Source organism: Coregonus lavaretus (genome assembly GCF_964263955.1).
Source record: "Coregonus lavaretus genome assembly, chromosome: 31".
Lineage (NCBI taxonomy): Eukaryota > Metazoa > Chordata > Actinopteri > Salmoniformes > Salmonidae > Coregonus > Coregonus lavaretus.
This window is the reverse complement of record NC_140018.1, coordinates 28,613,194-28,628,309: the sequence shown is the minus strand read 5'-3', so window position 1 is coordinate 28,628,309 and position 15,116 is coordinate 28,613,194. Positions and strand designations below refer to the sequence as shown.

General features: G+C 41.9%; 1 protein-coding gene across 1 annotated transcript; it reads right to left on the bottom strand.

The window, feature by feature from the left end:
- Positions 1-532: 532 nt before the first annotated feature.
- LOC311106332 (gamma-aminobutyric acid receptor subunit rho-2-like) lies at positions 533-14,635 on the bottom strand. The gene is made up of 9 exons (XM_084148655.1): positions 14,568-14,635; positions 8,929-8,996; positions 3,867-4,090; positions 3,548-3,630; positions 3,302-3,442; positions 2,847-2,999; positions 2,460-2,668; positions 2,332-2,355; positions 533-2,210 (listed from the first exon to the last, which is right to left on the bottom strand). The coding sequence occupies exons 1-9, from the start codon at positions 14,584-14,586 to the stop codon at positions 1,902-1,904; spliced, it is 1,230 nt and encodes a 409-aa protein (XP_084004781.1). The 5' UTR covers positions 14,587-14,635; the 3' UTR covers positions 533-1,901.
- Positions 14,636-15,116: the final 481 nt, after the last annotated feature.

Sequence of the window (15,116 nt, the reverse complement as noted above, 5' to 3'; positions counted from 1 at the left end):
GGATTAAATGTGCTCTGAATGCTCTCTAAAATCTGGATTACAGACAGACAGATGTATGTCACATGGCAAGATTGTCTCAGAAACACATTCTTAAAGTGAATGCTGTATTTCCAGTAATGTTATTTCATAGTTCTTAGTAATGTTGTTTCATCCATAAGGAAACAATGACATAATCCAGCTAGGGTTGCAAAATTCCAGTAACTTTCCCAAAATTCCCAGGTTTTCCTGAAATCCTGGTTGGAGAATTCCAGATTTTCTGCTCATCACCTCTTGATTCAGAGAATCTTCCAACTGGGATTTTTGAAAAAACATGTGAATTTTGAGAAAGTGAATGAAACTTTGCAACCCTACCTCCAGCAATTGAAAGATAATGTTTACAGACTTTTCTTTAGATTGAGAACAGGCAAACAAAAACTGTATGGTCATGAATCATGCTCAAACACCTTGACTGTAAACATGCTTTTAGTTTAAAGCCTTTATTTATAAATCTGCTCCAAAAAGCATACATTCTAAATATTTCATGCAACAATAATCAGTCTACAGTAGTTGTGCAGCTTGTGGACAAGCATCTGTCCGAGGTGGTTTGCATTGGTTGAGCATTTGTCCAACATGCTGACATGTCTACAGTAGCAATATGGGTGCCTAGTAAATCCAGCTCATGCTTGTGGCTATCTACATACTACATACAACACCATGTGTACCAATATACTGGTTGGATAGAATACTGGATAAAAAAACTATATGCAGTCACTTGTAATCCAAACAGTCAATCAAACAAACAAACACAAAAGATATAGCTGTGAAACCAGTTCACTTAAGGCTGTTCAAGTTCATTACATCACTGATAAAGGTTTATAAGTCTTTAAAACCCCTTCTGAATAATATACAAACAGAAACAGCACTTTAATTGGTTGATAACATTGAGTTTCTGAAACAAGCTTAATGATAGTTCACATAAGCATTCATAAATAGTACCCACCCTCACAATTTCTGTGGCCAGCCATGAAAAAAATCTATTCAGCCCCATGCATTGTTTTTAACAACTTAAGGTATAATGGCATATGAGTGCACAAAAAATGTATTATGTAAGTAAATTGCTAGGCCTAAAATGAATAAATAATGAAATAAACAGATAATGAATAAATAATGAAATAAATCATGAAATACTGTAATCTAAGTGAACATCTATTTCATGAAAATTCCAGCTTGTATAATGTAGATTTAGATTTTTGTGTGGTTTGCTCAATCTTAAAAAGAATAACACTTGGTGCATTCCTAGAAGACATGAGTGTGTGGCTGTGTTTCAATGTGCTCATGAGCAATTGGTGCTTGCCAAATCAACATAGTCGATTGATTTCGAGGTCAAACCCTTGCATTATGGATCAAGCTTTCTGTTTTCTGTTTAAAGAGTCAAGCTTGGGCAACACTTAGTCCATTTCAGATGTACGTATACTGTCAGTAATGCAGACATAGTTTCCCTGCGTTGACAGTACCATGAGTATAAAACAGCATCGATTCCAGAGATCAAATTGCAATAAATGGGAAGAGCAGGTAGGTATTCCATCGTAGTTTGTTGCTTGGACCTGCATGGTTGTGTAAATAGTTTATATAGAGAAAGTAGGAAAGCTGTACAGTTGAGTCAAGTAGTGAGATGGTTGTAGCTGATATTGAGGATAGAATGGTTTTATCCATCCAGAGACCTGTGAAATCCTTTGTGAGCGCTGCTGGTGAGCACAGGTGTTATAAGAAATCTACCACCTCAATGTGCACTATGGAGGTCATTACCACTTTCAGTCAATCAGTTTGTCAGTCAGAGTTAAATAACGGTCCTGTTTCATCTGGTACAGCAACATCAGTAGATTGTCTCTCTGCTGACTGTATCAAGGCTGTTCGGGAGAGCCTCAGCAGTACACAGACCAGTAGATGAGGTTGAAGATGATGTAGGATCCAGGAAAGATCATGCGGGAGTAGGTGTCTATGGCGTGGGTGTTCTTCATGAAACTGAAGTTGCGGAAGCGCGCCTTCTTCTTGGTTGCCGTGGATTCGTTGTCCAAGGAGATGTGCACCACCATGCGCTCCTGCTTCTCCGGGGGGTCCTCGGGAGCGGGGGCCCTGGTGTACCCGGCTAGACTGTTGGTGTCGGCCTCGCTGTAGGTCCCATCCACCATCATGGTCCCGGTGTGGGACATGCCACATGTGCAGGGGAGCGACTGTAGGGCAGAGAAACAGAGGGAGAGATGGAGAGAGAGACAGGTGGGGGGTGAGAGAGATCAGAGTAGGAAAAACGATGAAAGGACTTGTAGTTCAGTGTGGTATGATGAGGACCCTTACCTGGTCTCTCACCAGGCCCAGAGACTGTAGGACAGATGAGAGAGAGAAAGAGAGAGAGATCAGAGTAGGAAATATGCTGAAAGGACATAAAGAAGAGCAGTACAGGCGTAGTCTGATGGGAACCTTACCTGCTCTCTGGCCTTTTCCCTGAGCTTCCGATCTTTCCCATCCCTCAACGTTGTCAGATAGTTGACGGCAGCATATTCCAGCACCGATAGGAACACAAACACAAAACTGACCCAGAGGTAAATATCCACAGCTTTGATGTAGGAAACCCTGGGCATGGAGGCGTTGACTCCAGTGATGATGGTGGACATGGTGAGCACTGTGGTGATACCTGGAGCACAGTACAACACACAACGTCTGTGTGAACACGAGACTCAAGGAAGTATCCTCATAGATATGAACCAACCAATCCATCTACACTCTTAGAAAAAAGGGTCCCCCCCACAGGGACAGCTGAAGAACACTTTTAGGTTCTAGGTAGAACCTTTTCTTCTAATAGTGTATCTTACCTAATGAGACCCTGGCCGGTACGGCCCGACGGTCGATCCAGAAGGAAACCCAAGACAACATGACCATCAGAGTGGCAGGGAAGTAGGTCTGGAGCAGGAAGAAGAAGATGTGGCGTCGCAGGGTGAAGTTGATGTACAGACGGTTGTACCAGCCTGGAGGGAAGAAGTGAAAGACGTGAGATATCACCATAAATATGAAAATGGGTTTTGTTTCTCTGAAGAACGTAAGAGCAGATGTATTTGTACAACAAGGTATTGTATATGGATTCAGTGAAATTGTCACATTCAAAACTCCATACAAACAGATAATATTCTTCAATTTTGTTATTCAAATAAATGTTGACTTATTGAGAAGTAAATGCCTGCAACATCCAGTCATCATTTGTATACAGTATGTAGGATTTTTATACAATACACGTTCTTATCAGACCCTCAGAGCTGATTTGTGGTTCTACCTGTGCTGCTGTAGAAAGCCAGTCTGGAGGTAGTGTGAAACTTCTGGATTAGGAACTGAGACAGAGAGATCCTGTCATCCGTGCTCAGGGACTCATCCCCACTCTTCCAGTACAGCATGAGGTCCTCATCCGTGTAAGCATCTGGAGACAACAGACATTTCAAATTGACATCTGCCTGATGTACTGTACCACCACACCAAATCCCTTCATAACACAGTGTGAGACAGTCAGAGTACCGCTACTTACAGCTCTCCAGCTCTAACGTGCAGGTCTGTGAATCCAGAGGGAAACGACTGAAGTCCATGTTACAGGCAGCAGTAACCGTCACCCTGGGGATTCAAACACAACATCTTTATATCCACGATGACACAAACATAAAACATCAACATGCTACATCCTCGTAGTAAAGTATGATTCTATGAGATTGGGTAAATGTGTGCTGGGCAAATGTAGATCAACTGAGTTCTGCGCTGCCATCATAGAAATGGCACTGTTGCACTTCTGAAGAATGTGGAGCTTGACACAAAACGAAACTGAGTGCAGCTGCTGCTTTCAGTTCCCTCACCTGAGACTGTAGAGAACGTGTCCGTCTGGGAACACCCTGAGCATGATGTTCTCCGTGGTGGTGTCATGAATGAACGACCTCTTGGAGTGGACGAAGAACACATCAGGCACCCAGATCTTCTTGACCAGGCGTCCGTCGAACGTCATGCTCTTATTGGTTGTGCTGGGAAAGGACAGCCTCTCGTCTTTCCAGTAGTGCCTCAGATACAGAGTCATGGTGAAGTCCTGCAGGTCACCCAAACAGACAGAGATGGCTTTTGGATTCATTTGTTAGTTGGTTGCAGCCTTGTATAAACCCTCTGAACCCTTTTCTGGATTTAGAGTTCTAGATTAAGCCATTGATTGTAATGTTTTGATTACCAGGGTCTCATCCTCTCCTTGGATTACAGTGTATATTTATGATCAGACATACACTGAGTGCACTAAACATTAGGAACACCTTACTAATATTGAGTTGCACCCAATGTTCCCTCTAAACTGCGCACGCACGCAGTAGCCCCGAGACTGCTGCACAGCTCCTCGGGACTGCCCGCACTGAAATATCAGCCCACAGAGAGAAGCACCAGATTTAACTTCACTCAACTTTCTAGAGCAGTGGTCACCGACTGGTCGATCTCCAATGCATTCCTAGTCAATCGCCAAACATTTCTGTAAAAAACCCAACAATAAAGCCTTGTGTTCCTATTTTTTTGTATTAGTCTCGGGCCGTTGCACCTGATTCAGCTGCCCTGTGCGAACTGTTGCCATTTAGAACCATTTCATGTATCTGAAGGCACAAACTCTGCCTTCCCGGTGGGCCCAGAGAGCAAATCAAGTGCACTATAGGCCTACCGCTGGCCAATCGGATGGCTCAGATTACCGTGTCTGCAGTAATGTAGCAGGCATAAAAGAAAGTTACAGGAAATATTTCACTTTCTCTGTTCATAGGAGTAACAACATGAATTTGTGCATGTGGTGCGACTCGAGTCGCCATTAGCTGTATGACTTTGTCAATTTTTGGTCAGAATCAGTGGGAGAGATGTTGAGAGGCGGACCCTCAGTCTGCTGCTCTCTCCCTATGCTGAGACTGACCATAAGATGCAGGCACCATCAGCCCAGTAAAATAAAAATACAAAGCAAATTATTTAAATGTATGCTCACTCAGCTGTGCCTCACAAGTAATACAACAACAGATCTATTACCGGTGAAAAAAAAGACTGAGCGGTAGATCTTGGTTTGCATTTTGACTCAGTGATCTTGACTCAGAAAAGTTTGGTGACCACAGTTGTAGAGTTTTTCCTGTTAACACTATCAACGTTTCCCTTTACTGTGGCAATTGTGATTGAATCAACGCAGTATTAGCCACTTTCAATGCAACATACCAAAACAAAACAAACTATGCAAGAAATGTTGTTGTATGCAGAACGCATCGGAGTAGGACTCAAGACTCTCAGACCACGAGAAACAAGATTCTCTGATCTCATGAAACCAAGATTGAACTATTTGGCCTGAATGCCAAGCCTGACGTCTGGAGGAAACCTGGCACCATCCCTACGGTGAAGCATGGTGGTGGCAGCATCATGCTGTGGGGATGGTTTTCAGCAGCAGGGACTGGGAGACTAGTCAGGATCAAGTGAAAGATGAACGGAGCAAAGTACAGAGAGATCCTTGATGAAAACCTGCTCCAGAGCGCTCAGGACCTCAGACTGGGGCGAAGGTTCACCTTCCAACAGGACAACGACCAGAGCCCAGACTTGAACCCGATCGAACATCTCTGGAGAGACCTGAAAATAGCTTTGCAGCGACGCTCCCCATCCAACCTGACAGAGCTTGAGAGGATCTGCAGAGAAGAATGGGAGAAACTCCCCAAATACAGGTGTGCCAAGCTTGTAGCGTCATACCCAAGAAGACTCAAGGCTGTAATCGCTACCAAAGGTGCTTCAACAAAATACTGAGTAAAGGGTCTGAATACTAACTGTTTTTTATTTTGTCATTATGGGGTATTGTGTGTAGATTAATGAGTGGAAAAAAACAATTTAATCAATTTTAGAATAAGGCTGTAACGTGGCAAAATTTGGAAAAGGTCAAAGGGTCTGAATACTTTCCGAATGCACTGAATTTGGATCTGTGCCATTTACTTTGAACTGGATTGTGTTTACAGCATGAGCGGTCGTGAGTAGATGCGCTTGTTTTGAGATCAAAGCGAGAGCTGAATGTAGCCACGTGTGCAGATTTAGTTCATATCCTTTGCTAGTTCGTGAGTTATTAGCCCAGTTATAGATCATTTGTAGTCAGCAATAGGGGAGTGATTGCTTCCTACAAGAGCACAAAACGTGTACATTTCTAGCTAAATAGCTTTTTTTTGTCTTAAAGAGGCAGTGTTGTGTTTTGAGACAGGCTTGAATTAGCTAAGTAGCCAATAGGCAGAGGGTAGCATCATTTTTCAGATTCTCTGTAATAATGGTATGACAATAATAATGCATTTTAAAGTGGTTTCTTGCATTAAACAACATAACAGCATTTTCAGTCACCTCCTTGTCTGAAGGACAAGTGAATAAACAGGTTAATGTCAAGCCCTGTATGTTTTTTTCATGTAGGCCTACATTGAACACTACACATTGGCTGCTACTGTCGGCTGAATGATAGAACAGCTATTTCCATGTTAAAATGTTATGGGATGCATTTTCTCCATTGTTTTTGATGGCAGACCACTCTGGTAGGCCTACATTATGATCAAATAGTCACAGTAGCCTACATGACCACTGTTAAAACTTAAAGCGGGTACAGCCTCAGTGTTCACAGTAAACGCGCGCTGAAAGTTGCACAGAATTTTCACAAAGTTGAAGTTTGCGCTCAGCAGACATGAAATTTGCTCTGTGCCAGAAAAAATTAGAGGGAACATTGGTTGCACCCCCCCCCCCCTTTTGCCCTCAGAACAGCCTCAATTCGTTGGGACATGGACTCTACAAGGTGTCGAAAACGTTCCACAGGGATGCTGGCACATGTTGACTTCAGTGCTTCCCACAGTTGTGTCAAGTTGGCTGGATGTCCATTGGGTGGTGGACCATTCTTGATACACACGGGAAACAGTTGAGCATGAAAAACCCAGCAGCGTTGCAGTTCTTGACACAACCGGTGCGCCTGGCACCTACTACCATACCCCCGTTCAAAGGGCTCCCGAGTGGCGCAGCGGTCTAAGGCACTGCATCTCAGTGCTTGAGGCGTCACTACAGACCCCCTGGTTCGATTCCAGGCTGTATCACAACCGGCCGTGATTGGGAGTCCCATAGGGCAGCGCACAATTGGCCCAGCGTCGTCCGGGTTTGGCCGGTGTAGGCCGTCATTGTAAATAAGAATTTGTTCTTAACTGACTTGCCTAATTAAATAAAGGTAAAATTAAAATAAATAAAAAAAGGTACATATCTTTTGTCTTGCCCATTCACCCTCTGAATGGCACACATACACAATCCATGTCTCAATTGTCTCAAGGCTTAAAAATCCTTCTTTAACCTGTCTCCTCCCCTTCATCTACACTGATTGAAGTGGATTTAACAAGTGACATCAATAAGGGATCATAGCTTTCACTAGGATTCACCTAGTCAGTCTGTCATAGAAAGAGCAGGTGTTCCTAATGTTTTGTACACTCAGTGTATGTCCTCAGTATGAGCATGGAACATATTATGTCATATGTCCAGAGAGGGCAGTCAGAATTGACATTAGTGATGATGAGACACATACAGTAATGACAGCTCTGGGTTAGAGGTTGCATTGGTCACACATATCCTTTTCCTTCCTCTCTGCTCCTTGATCTGTATCTGTTACTAGGCAAAGGGGTTTATTTTATGCCGACTACGCCACTTTATCTACCCCAGCAGACCATCCTCTTTTCCATTCACTTCACAGCATTATATTACATCATATTAGATCAGTAATAATACGACTTGAAATAATAGCACCAATGAAGTAATAAGTGCCCACTTCAGTACCTTTGTCATTACATACAATGTGTGTATAACATCACATTTTGACACTGTAACATTGCATAATGCTATTAAAATGGTTGATACGTCTGACTGAACCTTTGTCCTCCATCAGTCTGGCATTATATCATTAAGGACAGTCATCGTTTGTAAGCAATAATTTGCCCTATCTATTTTTATATAATTATATACAAACATGTAAATGCTCACATAGAGGCTTACAGAACATCAGGATGGAAGTTTGGGCTCCAATTTATAGTGGTGGAACATGTGCATGGTCATTTGCAAGGTCATTTTGAACACAAAACAATTTCTAGCACTGTGCTCCTATTATTTTGATTATCTGAGAATAAGAGATTAATAAGCATGACCAATATTATGAATCTGAGCTTTTCAGTTCAATGGAAGTAGTGGGCTGCAGCATCATTGATGTTACAGACCCTAAAATATTTAAGACTGATGGGTGTCTCTTGATTTGTTATAGGAATGGCCAGCATCCCTACCCATTGCAATTCAGTAGTTGTTGAATTTAAACACTGTATCACAATGACCACTTCAACTGTTCCACTGACCTAACAACTGTTAACATTGACTTAATTCAAAATTCAAAAGGCACTCGCACATCTGAGCTATCTTTTTTGCTGGTGCATGATAACAGTTGAATAAGATGAGAAAAAAAAAAAAGAAACCCGCACACTGCTCTTGATAGTATCACTGCTCTTTAATAAGCTTTACTTATCGGCCTCAAGGCCTTCGTCAGAGCTTTTGTGAGTTATTTAAATTAGCACCCTTATGTAGACATAGCCCCACCCACATCCGTTCCACGCATTGAATGGGGTTGGAGTTGAGGGAAAACAAGTAAATGCTAAATAATATAACAATGTGCATTTCATAAATATTCGAATACAGTGTGTACATAAACGTATTAAACATCTGTAAAACCACAATGAGGACATCAACCCACTAAGCAAGTTTTGATAAATCATTGGGTACAGCGCAAGAAAAACGTCAGAGTAATCTTTTACATTCACATTTACAACATAACATACATAATATTGACTTAATTGAAATGTTTCATGTTTGTATGGTTATTCATTCACTTACCATGTCCACCTCTGATATACTGTCCAAACTCTCCACCTGAACATCCACCCCCACAGGGACAGCAGGGCCTGCAAAACATACAGTCACAATAATTAGATTATTTTCATTCTTATTATTATATTCCTGATTATCAGTGGCATCATATTTAGGCCAACAGTGAGAGTCAAGGATTCAGTTTCAGGTGGAAATACAGTTTAATCATCACATAACATGATTTAGGGTAAGTTAGTGTGAAACATAACAATTCTACTTTCTCTTGGTAGATATACAGTGCAGTAAAAAAGTATGTGTACCCCTGCACAGTTTTAACATGTTGTTGTGTTGAGTCTGAAATGTTGACACTTTCAATTGTTACCATGTGAAGTAGGTTGTGTACATCAGTAGAAAAAGAAATAGAAAGTATCAACATTTCAGACTAACACCACAAAATGTGAAAACTCTGCAGGGGTTCACATTCACATACTTTTCTACTGCACTGTATTAGCGTCGATAAAATGAAATAAATCTCTGTCTGAGTTGATGTCTTCAATTGGATTTCCATGCCCCAGTACAGAGGCTCTGATATTTTCTTCATACTTTCCCCTTGTTATCTCTAGTAGTATCCTTTTCCTTTGATCACCACCACAATCCCAGCAAGACTCAAATTATTACTACATGATATTACAGCTACAGATAATCTTCAGCTAATTTTTAAAAACCCTTTCATTTCAGTATTGAGGGCAATACCACACACTCATATTTTGAAGTATTCATTTGATTGAAGTGGATGAGTCATGAATGATAGATTTGGGTTAGATTTTAGGTTTGCGAGGATATGGAATCAAAATAACTCCATATAAGGTAATGTTTCTTTTCACAGCACATACATCCTATAAATCAGTTCTATATGCAATTATATGTCACACAGTTCCATCCATCCCATGTTAAAGGTTCACATAAGAAGCGCAAGTAATGCCTAATATAGATGTATGCAATGTGAGTAGTGTCCTGATCGCCTGCCATTGTCTAATCTGCGGTAACTGCTGTAGTACCAGCCTCTGAACCCTCTTATGTAATCGCTAGTAGCTAAAGCCTCCTTTCACTCAGCCTCCCCTCGCCTGTTACCTGGAAGAGAAGATATTAACTCATCGCCTTGTGCCAGCTGGGTAGGCTGTCATCCCTCACTCACACCATATGCCATCCATCAGATCCTAAACTGGGACCCAGGCACCAGCTCCCCTCCCAGGACCTGTGTGGACAATGCTGCCCGCCACAATTGCCACCTGCTGGGAGAAAGGCCTCCCACAGCCTCTACCCCTGTAATAGATAGAGCTAGTGGGGGATTGGGCTGTTATTTAAGAAAATATGTATCTTTCATTCATAGTGATTACATGTGCTCTCTCCATCTGCTCCTCCTGCCATAGCGGAGACACTGGTTATGATGTAGAGGCTGTGGGAGATGTGATCTTGTAAAAAGACCACTGCTGAGAACAATCATTATGGGTCGTTATGGGGTCCGGTCCAGAGGATAGAGAACTGTGTGTTTGACTTTTCACTGTGCGTTTGACCTCAAGTTGAATTCATATCAGTTTGCCTGTTCCCCTAGCAGTTACTTGTTCGTTAAAGCTCTCTTAGAACATATTCCGATGATGCAAATCTGAAATGTTCCCATCAAAGCCATACAATGTGTGATTGACTGATCGAGAATGTCCTCTGAAATTGTCTGAACTATTCAGTCTCTTCATAGAGTTGGACCTTAGTATGGTCTGGTAAACAGTTGTCAGTGGAGCACACAAGTAAAACATCTATAGTCTGTGCTGATTCAATGAGTCATCAAGAATGTCTCTGTTATAGAAGTCAACATGACAGAGGAAGCTATTCCTCAGCCAGCATAAGGACTTCCAAGATTACACAGAAATAACAAGAAAGACAACAAAAAAATATGAACACAACCCCCCATGGCAAATAGGTTGATCAGCATTATTTCATGAGTCTGTTTTCTCATATACAGGACTAGCTATCCAGATCTCTGCACAGCAAAATTATGTAATGTTGCCGTAAAATACCAGCAGATCAGGAAAGATCACAAAATCTGTTTTAAGACCTTAAATAGACATTACATGAATGCTGAATGGGGGAAGAAAGCCCCTATCTATTTCACATAATGACACTGGAGTGCTCCCCTTTAGAAACTGTAAATCAACTATTGGTTAGCACTGGCCAGATTAAGGCTAGCCTAGCCCCATGCATTAGACACCGGTGCTCACTCCTGAAAGAAATCCCAACGATGGAAATAATAGGAATAAAATGGGGGGAAAACAAGCTCTCTCTGCAAATTTGATTAAGTGGTGGTCCCGTGTGGCTCAGTTGGTAGAGCATGGTGCTTGCAACGCCAGGGTTGTGGGTTTGATTCCCACAGGGGACCAGTCCGAAAATGTATGCACTCACTACGGTAAGTCACTCTGGACAAGAGCGGCTGCTAAATGACTAAAATGTATAGTTAAGCCATGACAGGTCTTTACACGCCTCAGATGTTATTTATACCCACTGGAAGATTATAATAATACTTATTTGTTTTATGTACTTACATTTATAGGTAAACCCGGGAAATTGGAACTTTATGTACTGTATGACAAATATGAGATTCACTGCAACAGCAAATCTCCATGTCTCAGTATCCTAACCTTGTTTAGATGGTGGATTTTCAACCAGAAACCAAACCTCAAAGGATCCGCAGAATGGAATATTCCTAGTAGCATGGATATAAAAGTGAATCTTCTTTTGTCTTCTATTTATAAACGTTTAAATGGTAATTGAGCAGCAGGGGTGCTTCCCTACAGTCATAACCTGAAACACATGGGAACAGCTCTAACCTTTATACTGGGGATATTTACAGCCTTATCCCCATAAAGGCCTTCCCACCGGCAGAGCACTGTATGCATAATGCAAAACCTCACATAGTCGTTGTCTCTGAAAAAAACTACATTTGCACAGCCCTAATTCTAACCGAACAATTAACTTTTTTCTCTCTGTGAAAATTATGCCACACAAAGCTGTTTATTGTGTGCAATGGGACAATTCATTTGCTCCTTCCCAGTGGGATTTCTCAGATTGTGTTTTGGGCTGTTTTCTTCCACTCTTGTGTGGAAAGAGACCTCATGCTGGCACGTCACAATGCCACACAGATAACATTCCTCCAGCGAGCGGCCGTGTAAGAGGCTTTCATTACCAACACTGTACGACTGCTTCCTTTTGAAGCTAGGGAAGAAAACATAGCCACCGCTACACATCTCCCACCCAAATTAGTACAGACAGTTTTCACAGGATTACACAAGTCAACCTTTCATAATGTTTGTATAAGACAGACAATTTGAATCTCCAAAAGCTCTCTATTCCGGGACACAAGGCTGTGTCTGTGTGTCCCATTTACAGATAGAATGAAGGGTTTTATGTAGGATCCTCTATTTAGAATTCTTAGTGTCTGAGCTGCCACTCAAGTTCAGTAACACTACATCCAGTACATTATTCACCAGGGAATATGAAGCATCCCATTTTATGCATTTCAAAAGCTCCTCCAAAACCTTCCTTACACTTCAGTAAACATGTCAAAACAGGTGTGGATACCGAATTGATTGCTACAAAATAATTCATTCTCAAAGTGTCATATCTAACTAGATCCTGTGTGTATTGATATGACGAGACTACTTTTTAACATACAGTGAGGGAAAAAAGTATTTGATCCCCTGCTGATTTTGTACGTTTGCCCACTGACAAAGAAATGATCAGTCTATAATTTTAATGGTAGGTGTATTTGAACAGTGAGAGACAGAATAACAACAAAAACATCCAGAAAAACACATGTCAAAAATGTTATAAATTGATTTGCATTTTAATGAGGGAAATAAGTATTTGACCCCCTTTCAATCAGAAAGGTTTCTGGCTCCCAGGTGTCTTTTATACAGGTAACGAGCTGAGATTAGGAGCACACTCTTAAAGTGAGTGCTCCTAATCTCAGCTTGTTACCTGTATAAAAGACACCTGTCCACAGAAGCAATCAATCAATCAGATTCCAAACTCTCCACCATGGCCAAGACCAAAGAGCTCTCCAAGGATGTCAGGGACAAGATTGTAGACCTACACAAGGCTGGAATGGGCTACAAGACCATCGCCAAGCAGCTTGGTGAGAAGGTGACAACAGTTGGTGCGATTATTAGCAAATGGAAGAAACACAAAATAACTGTCAATCTACCTCGGCCTGGGGCTCCATGCAAGATTTCACCTCGTGGAGTTGCAATGATCATGAGAACGGTGAAGAATCAGCCCAGAACTACACGGGAGGATCTTGTCAATGATCTCAAGGCAGCTGGGACCATAGTCACCAAGAAAACAATTGGTAACACACTATACCATGAAGGACTGAAATCCTGTAGCGCCCGCAAGGTCCCCCTGCTCAAGAAAGCACATATACATGCCCGTCTGAAGTTTGCCAATGAACATCTGAATGATTCAGAGGAGAACTGGGTGAAAGTGTTGTGGTCAGATGAGACCAAAATCGAGCTCTTTGGCATCAACTCAACTCGCCGTGTTTGGAGGAGGAGGAATGCTGCCTATGACCCCAAGAACACCATCCCCACCGTCAAACATGGAGGTGGAAACATTATGCTTTGGGGGTGTTTTTCTGCTAAGGGGACAGGACAACTTCACCGCATCAAAGGGTTGATGAACGGGGCCATGTACCGTCAAATCTTGGGTGAGAACCTCCTTCCCTCACCCAGGGCATTGAAAATGGGTCGTGGGTGGGTAATCCAGCATGACAATGACCCAAAACACACGGCCAAGGCAACAAAGGAGTGGCTCAAGAAGACGCACATTAAGGTCCTGGAGTGGCCTAGCCAGTCTCCAGACCTTAATCCCATAGAAAATCTGTGGAGGGAGCTGAAGGTTCGAGTTGCCAAACGTCAGCCTCGAAACCTTAATGACTTGGAGAAGATCTGCAAAGAGGAATGGGACAAAATCCCTCCTGAGATGTGTGCAAACCTGGTGGCCAACTACAAGAAACGTCTGACCTCTGTGATTGCCAACAATGGTTTTTGCCACCAAGTACTAAGTCATGTTTTGCAGAGGGGTCAAATACTTATTTCCCTCATTAAAATGCAAATCAATTTATAACATTTTTGACATGCGTTTTTCTGGATTTTTTTGTTGTTATTCTGTCTCTCACTGTTCAAATAAACCTACCATTAAAATTATAGACTGATCATTTCTTTGTCAGTGGGCAAACGTACAAAATCAGCAGGGGATGAAATACTTTTTTCCCTCACTGTACATGTACTTTTCTTTGCCGGACATGCTTCAATGCCATTCAAGATCTAAATCAGAGTAGCACAACTCCAATCCTCAAGGGCCACAATCCTGATGGTTTTTGTTCCACACTGGCACTTAATTAATGTTCAGAGCCATTAATTGGTTGCCCAGAGAGGGCAACCACCTGATTGCCCAAGAAGTACAAACATGGAACAAACATACACTGCAGCACTCAAGGAACAATTTTGCAACCATTATCTGAACAGTGATATCAGGGCCCCTTTGCCAGGGCTCTGAAGTCTACTTTAGTTAAATCAGCCAATCAGTCAACAAGATGTTTAGAACCATGTCCTTACCTGCAAAGGCTGGTCTCATGGTGAAATCATGGTCATCCACTCTCAGCAGGTTGTCTGTCTTCAATTTGTGAGATTTTGTGTTATCAACTATCCTTTTTCCAGTCAGGGGACTGCAAAAGAAAAACGGCAATCAATAGGCTACTGCTGAAAATATTGGTGGATAACAGTTATCTGTCTCCATCCAGTCCTTACTCCTTACAGAGAACCACCTTTAAAATGACCCTCAAACCACAACAGTCAGATTATGTAACGAAGAGGGCCCGGATTCCCAAAACCATTTTAAGGCTAAATTAATCGTTAGAACCTTCGTAAGAGCATCTTTAAAATTCCCGAGACGTTTCCTAAAACCGTCTTTATTATCCTAACGTTGCACTTGAAATCGCTCGTAATCTAACGCCTGCATCAGACCACTCGTAGAACAAGTGCGTTATTAGATCACTGTTTGCCCTCCCGATTCACTTTACACACAATCCCCGCTAAACATAGAAACATCTTCATTCTATGTGACCGCCAAAAACTTCATAGCCAGTTGAATATAAATAGCCTAAA

What these genes read in the sequence shown, in the direction of transcription:
- LOC311106332 (XM_084148655.1), bottom strand. An exon ending in GGCTTTCTACAGCAGCACAG is followed by an intron (nt 3,000 to 3,301) that starts GTAGAACCACAA and finishes TCTTCCCTCCAG; the next exon opens with GCTGGTACAACCGTCTGTAC. An exon ending in TGGGCCTGGTGAGAGACCAG is followed by an intron (nt 2,211 to 2,331) that starts GTAAGGGTCCTC and finishes TCTGCCCTACAG; the next exon opens with TCGCTCCCCTGCACATGTGG.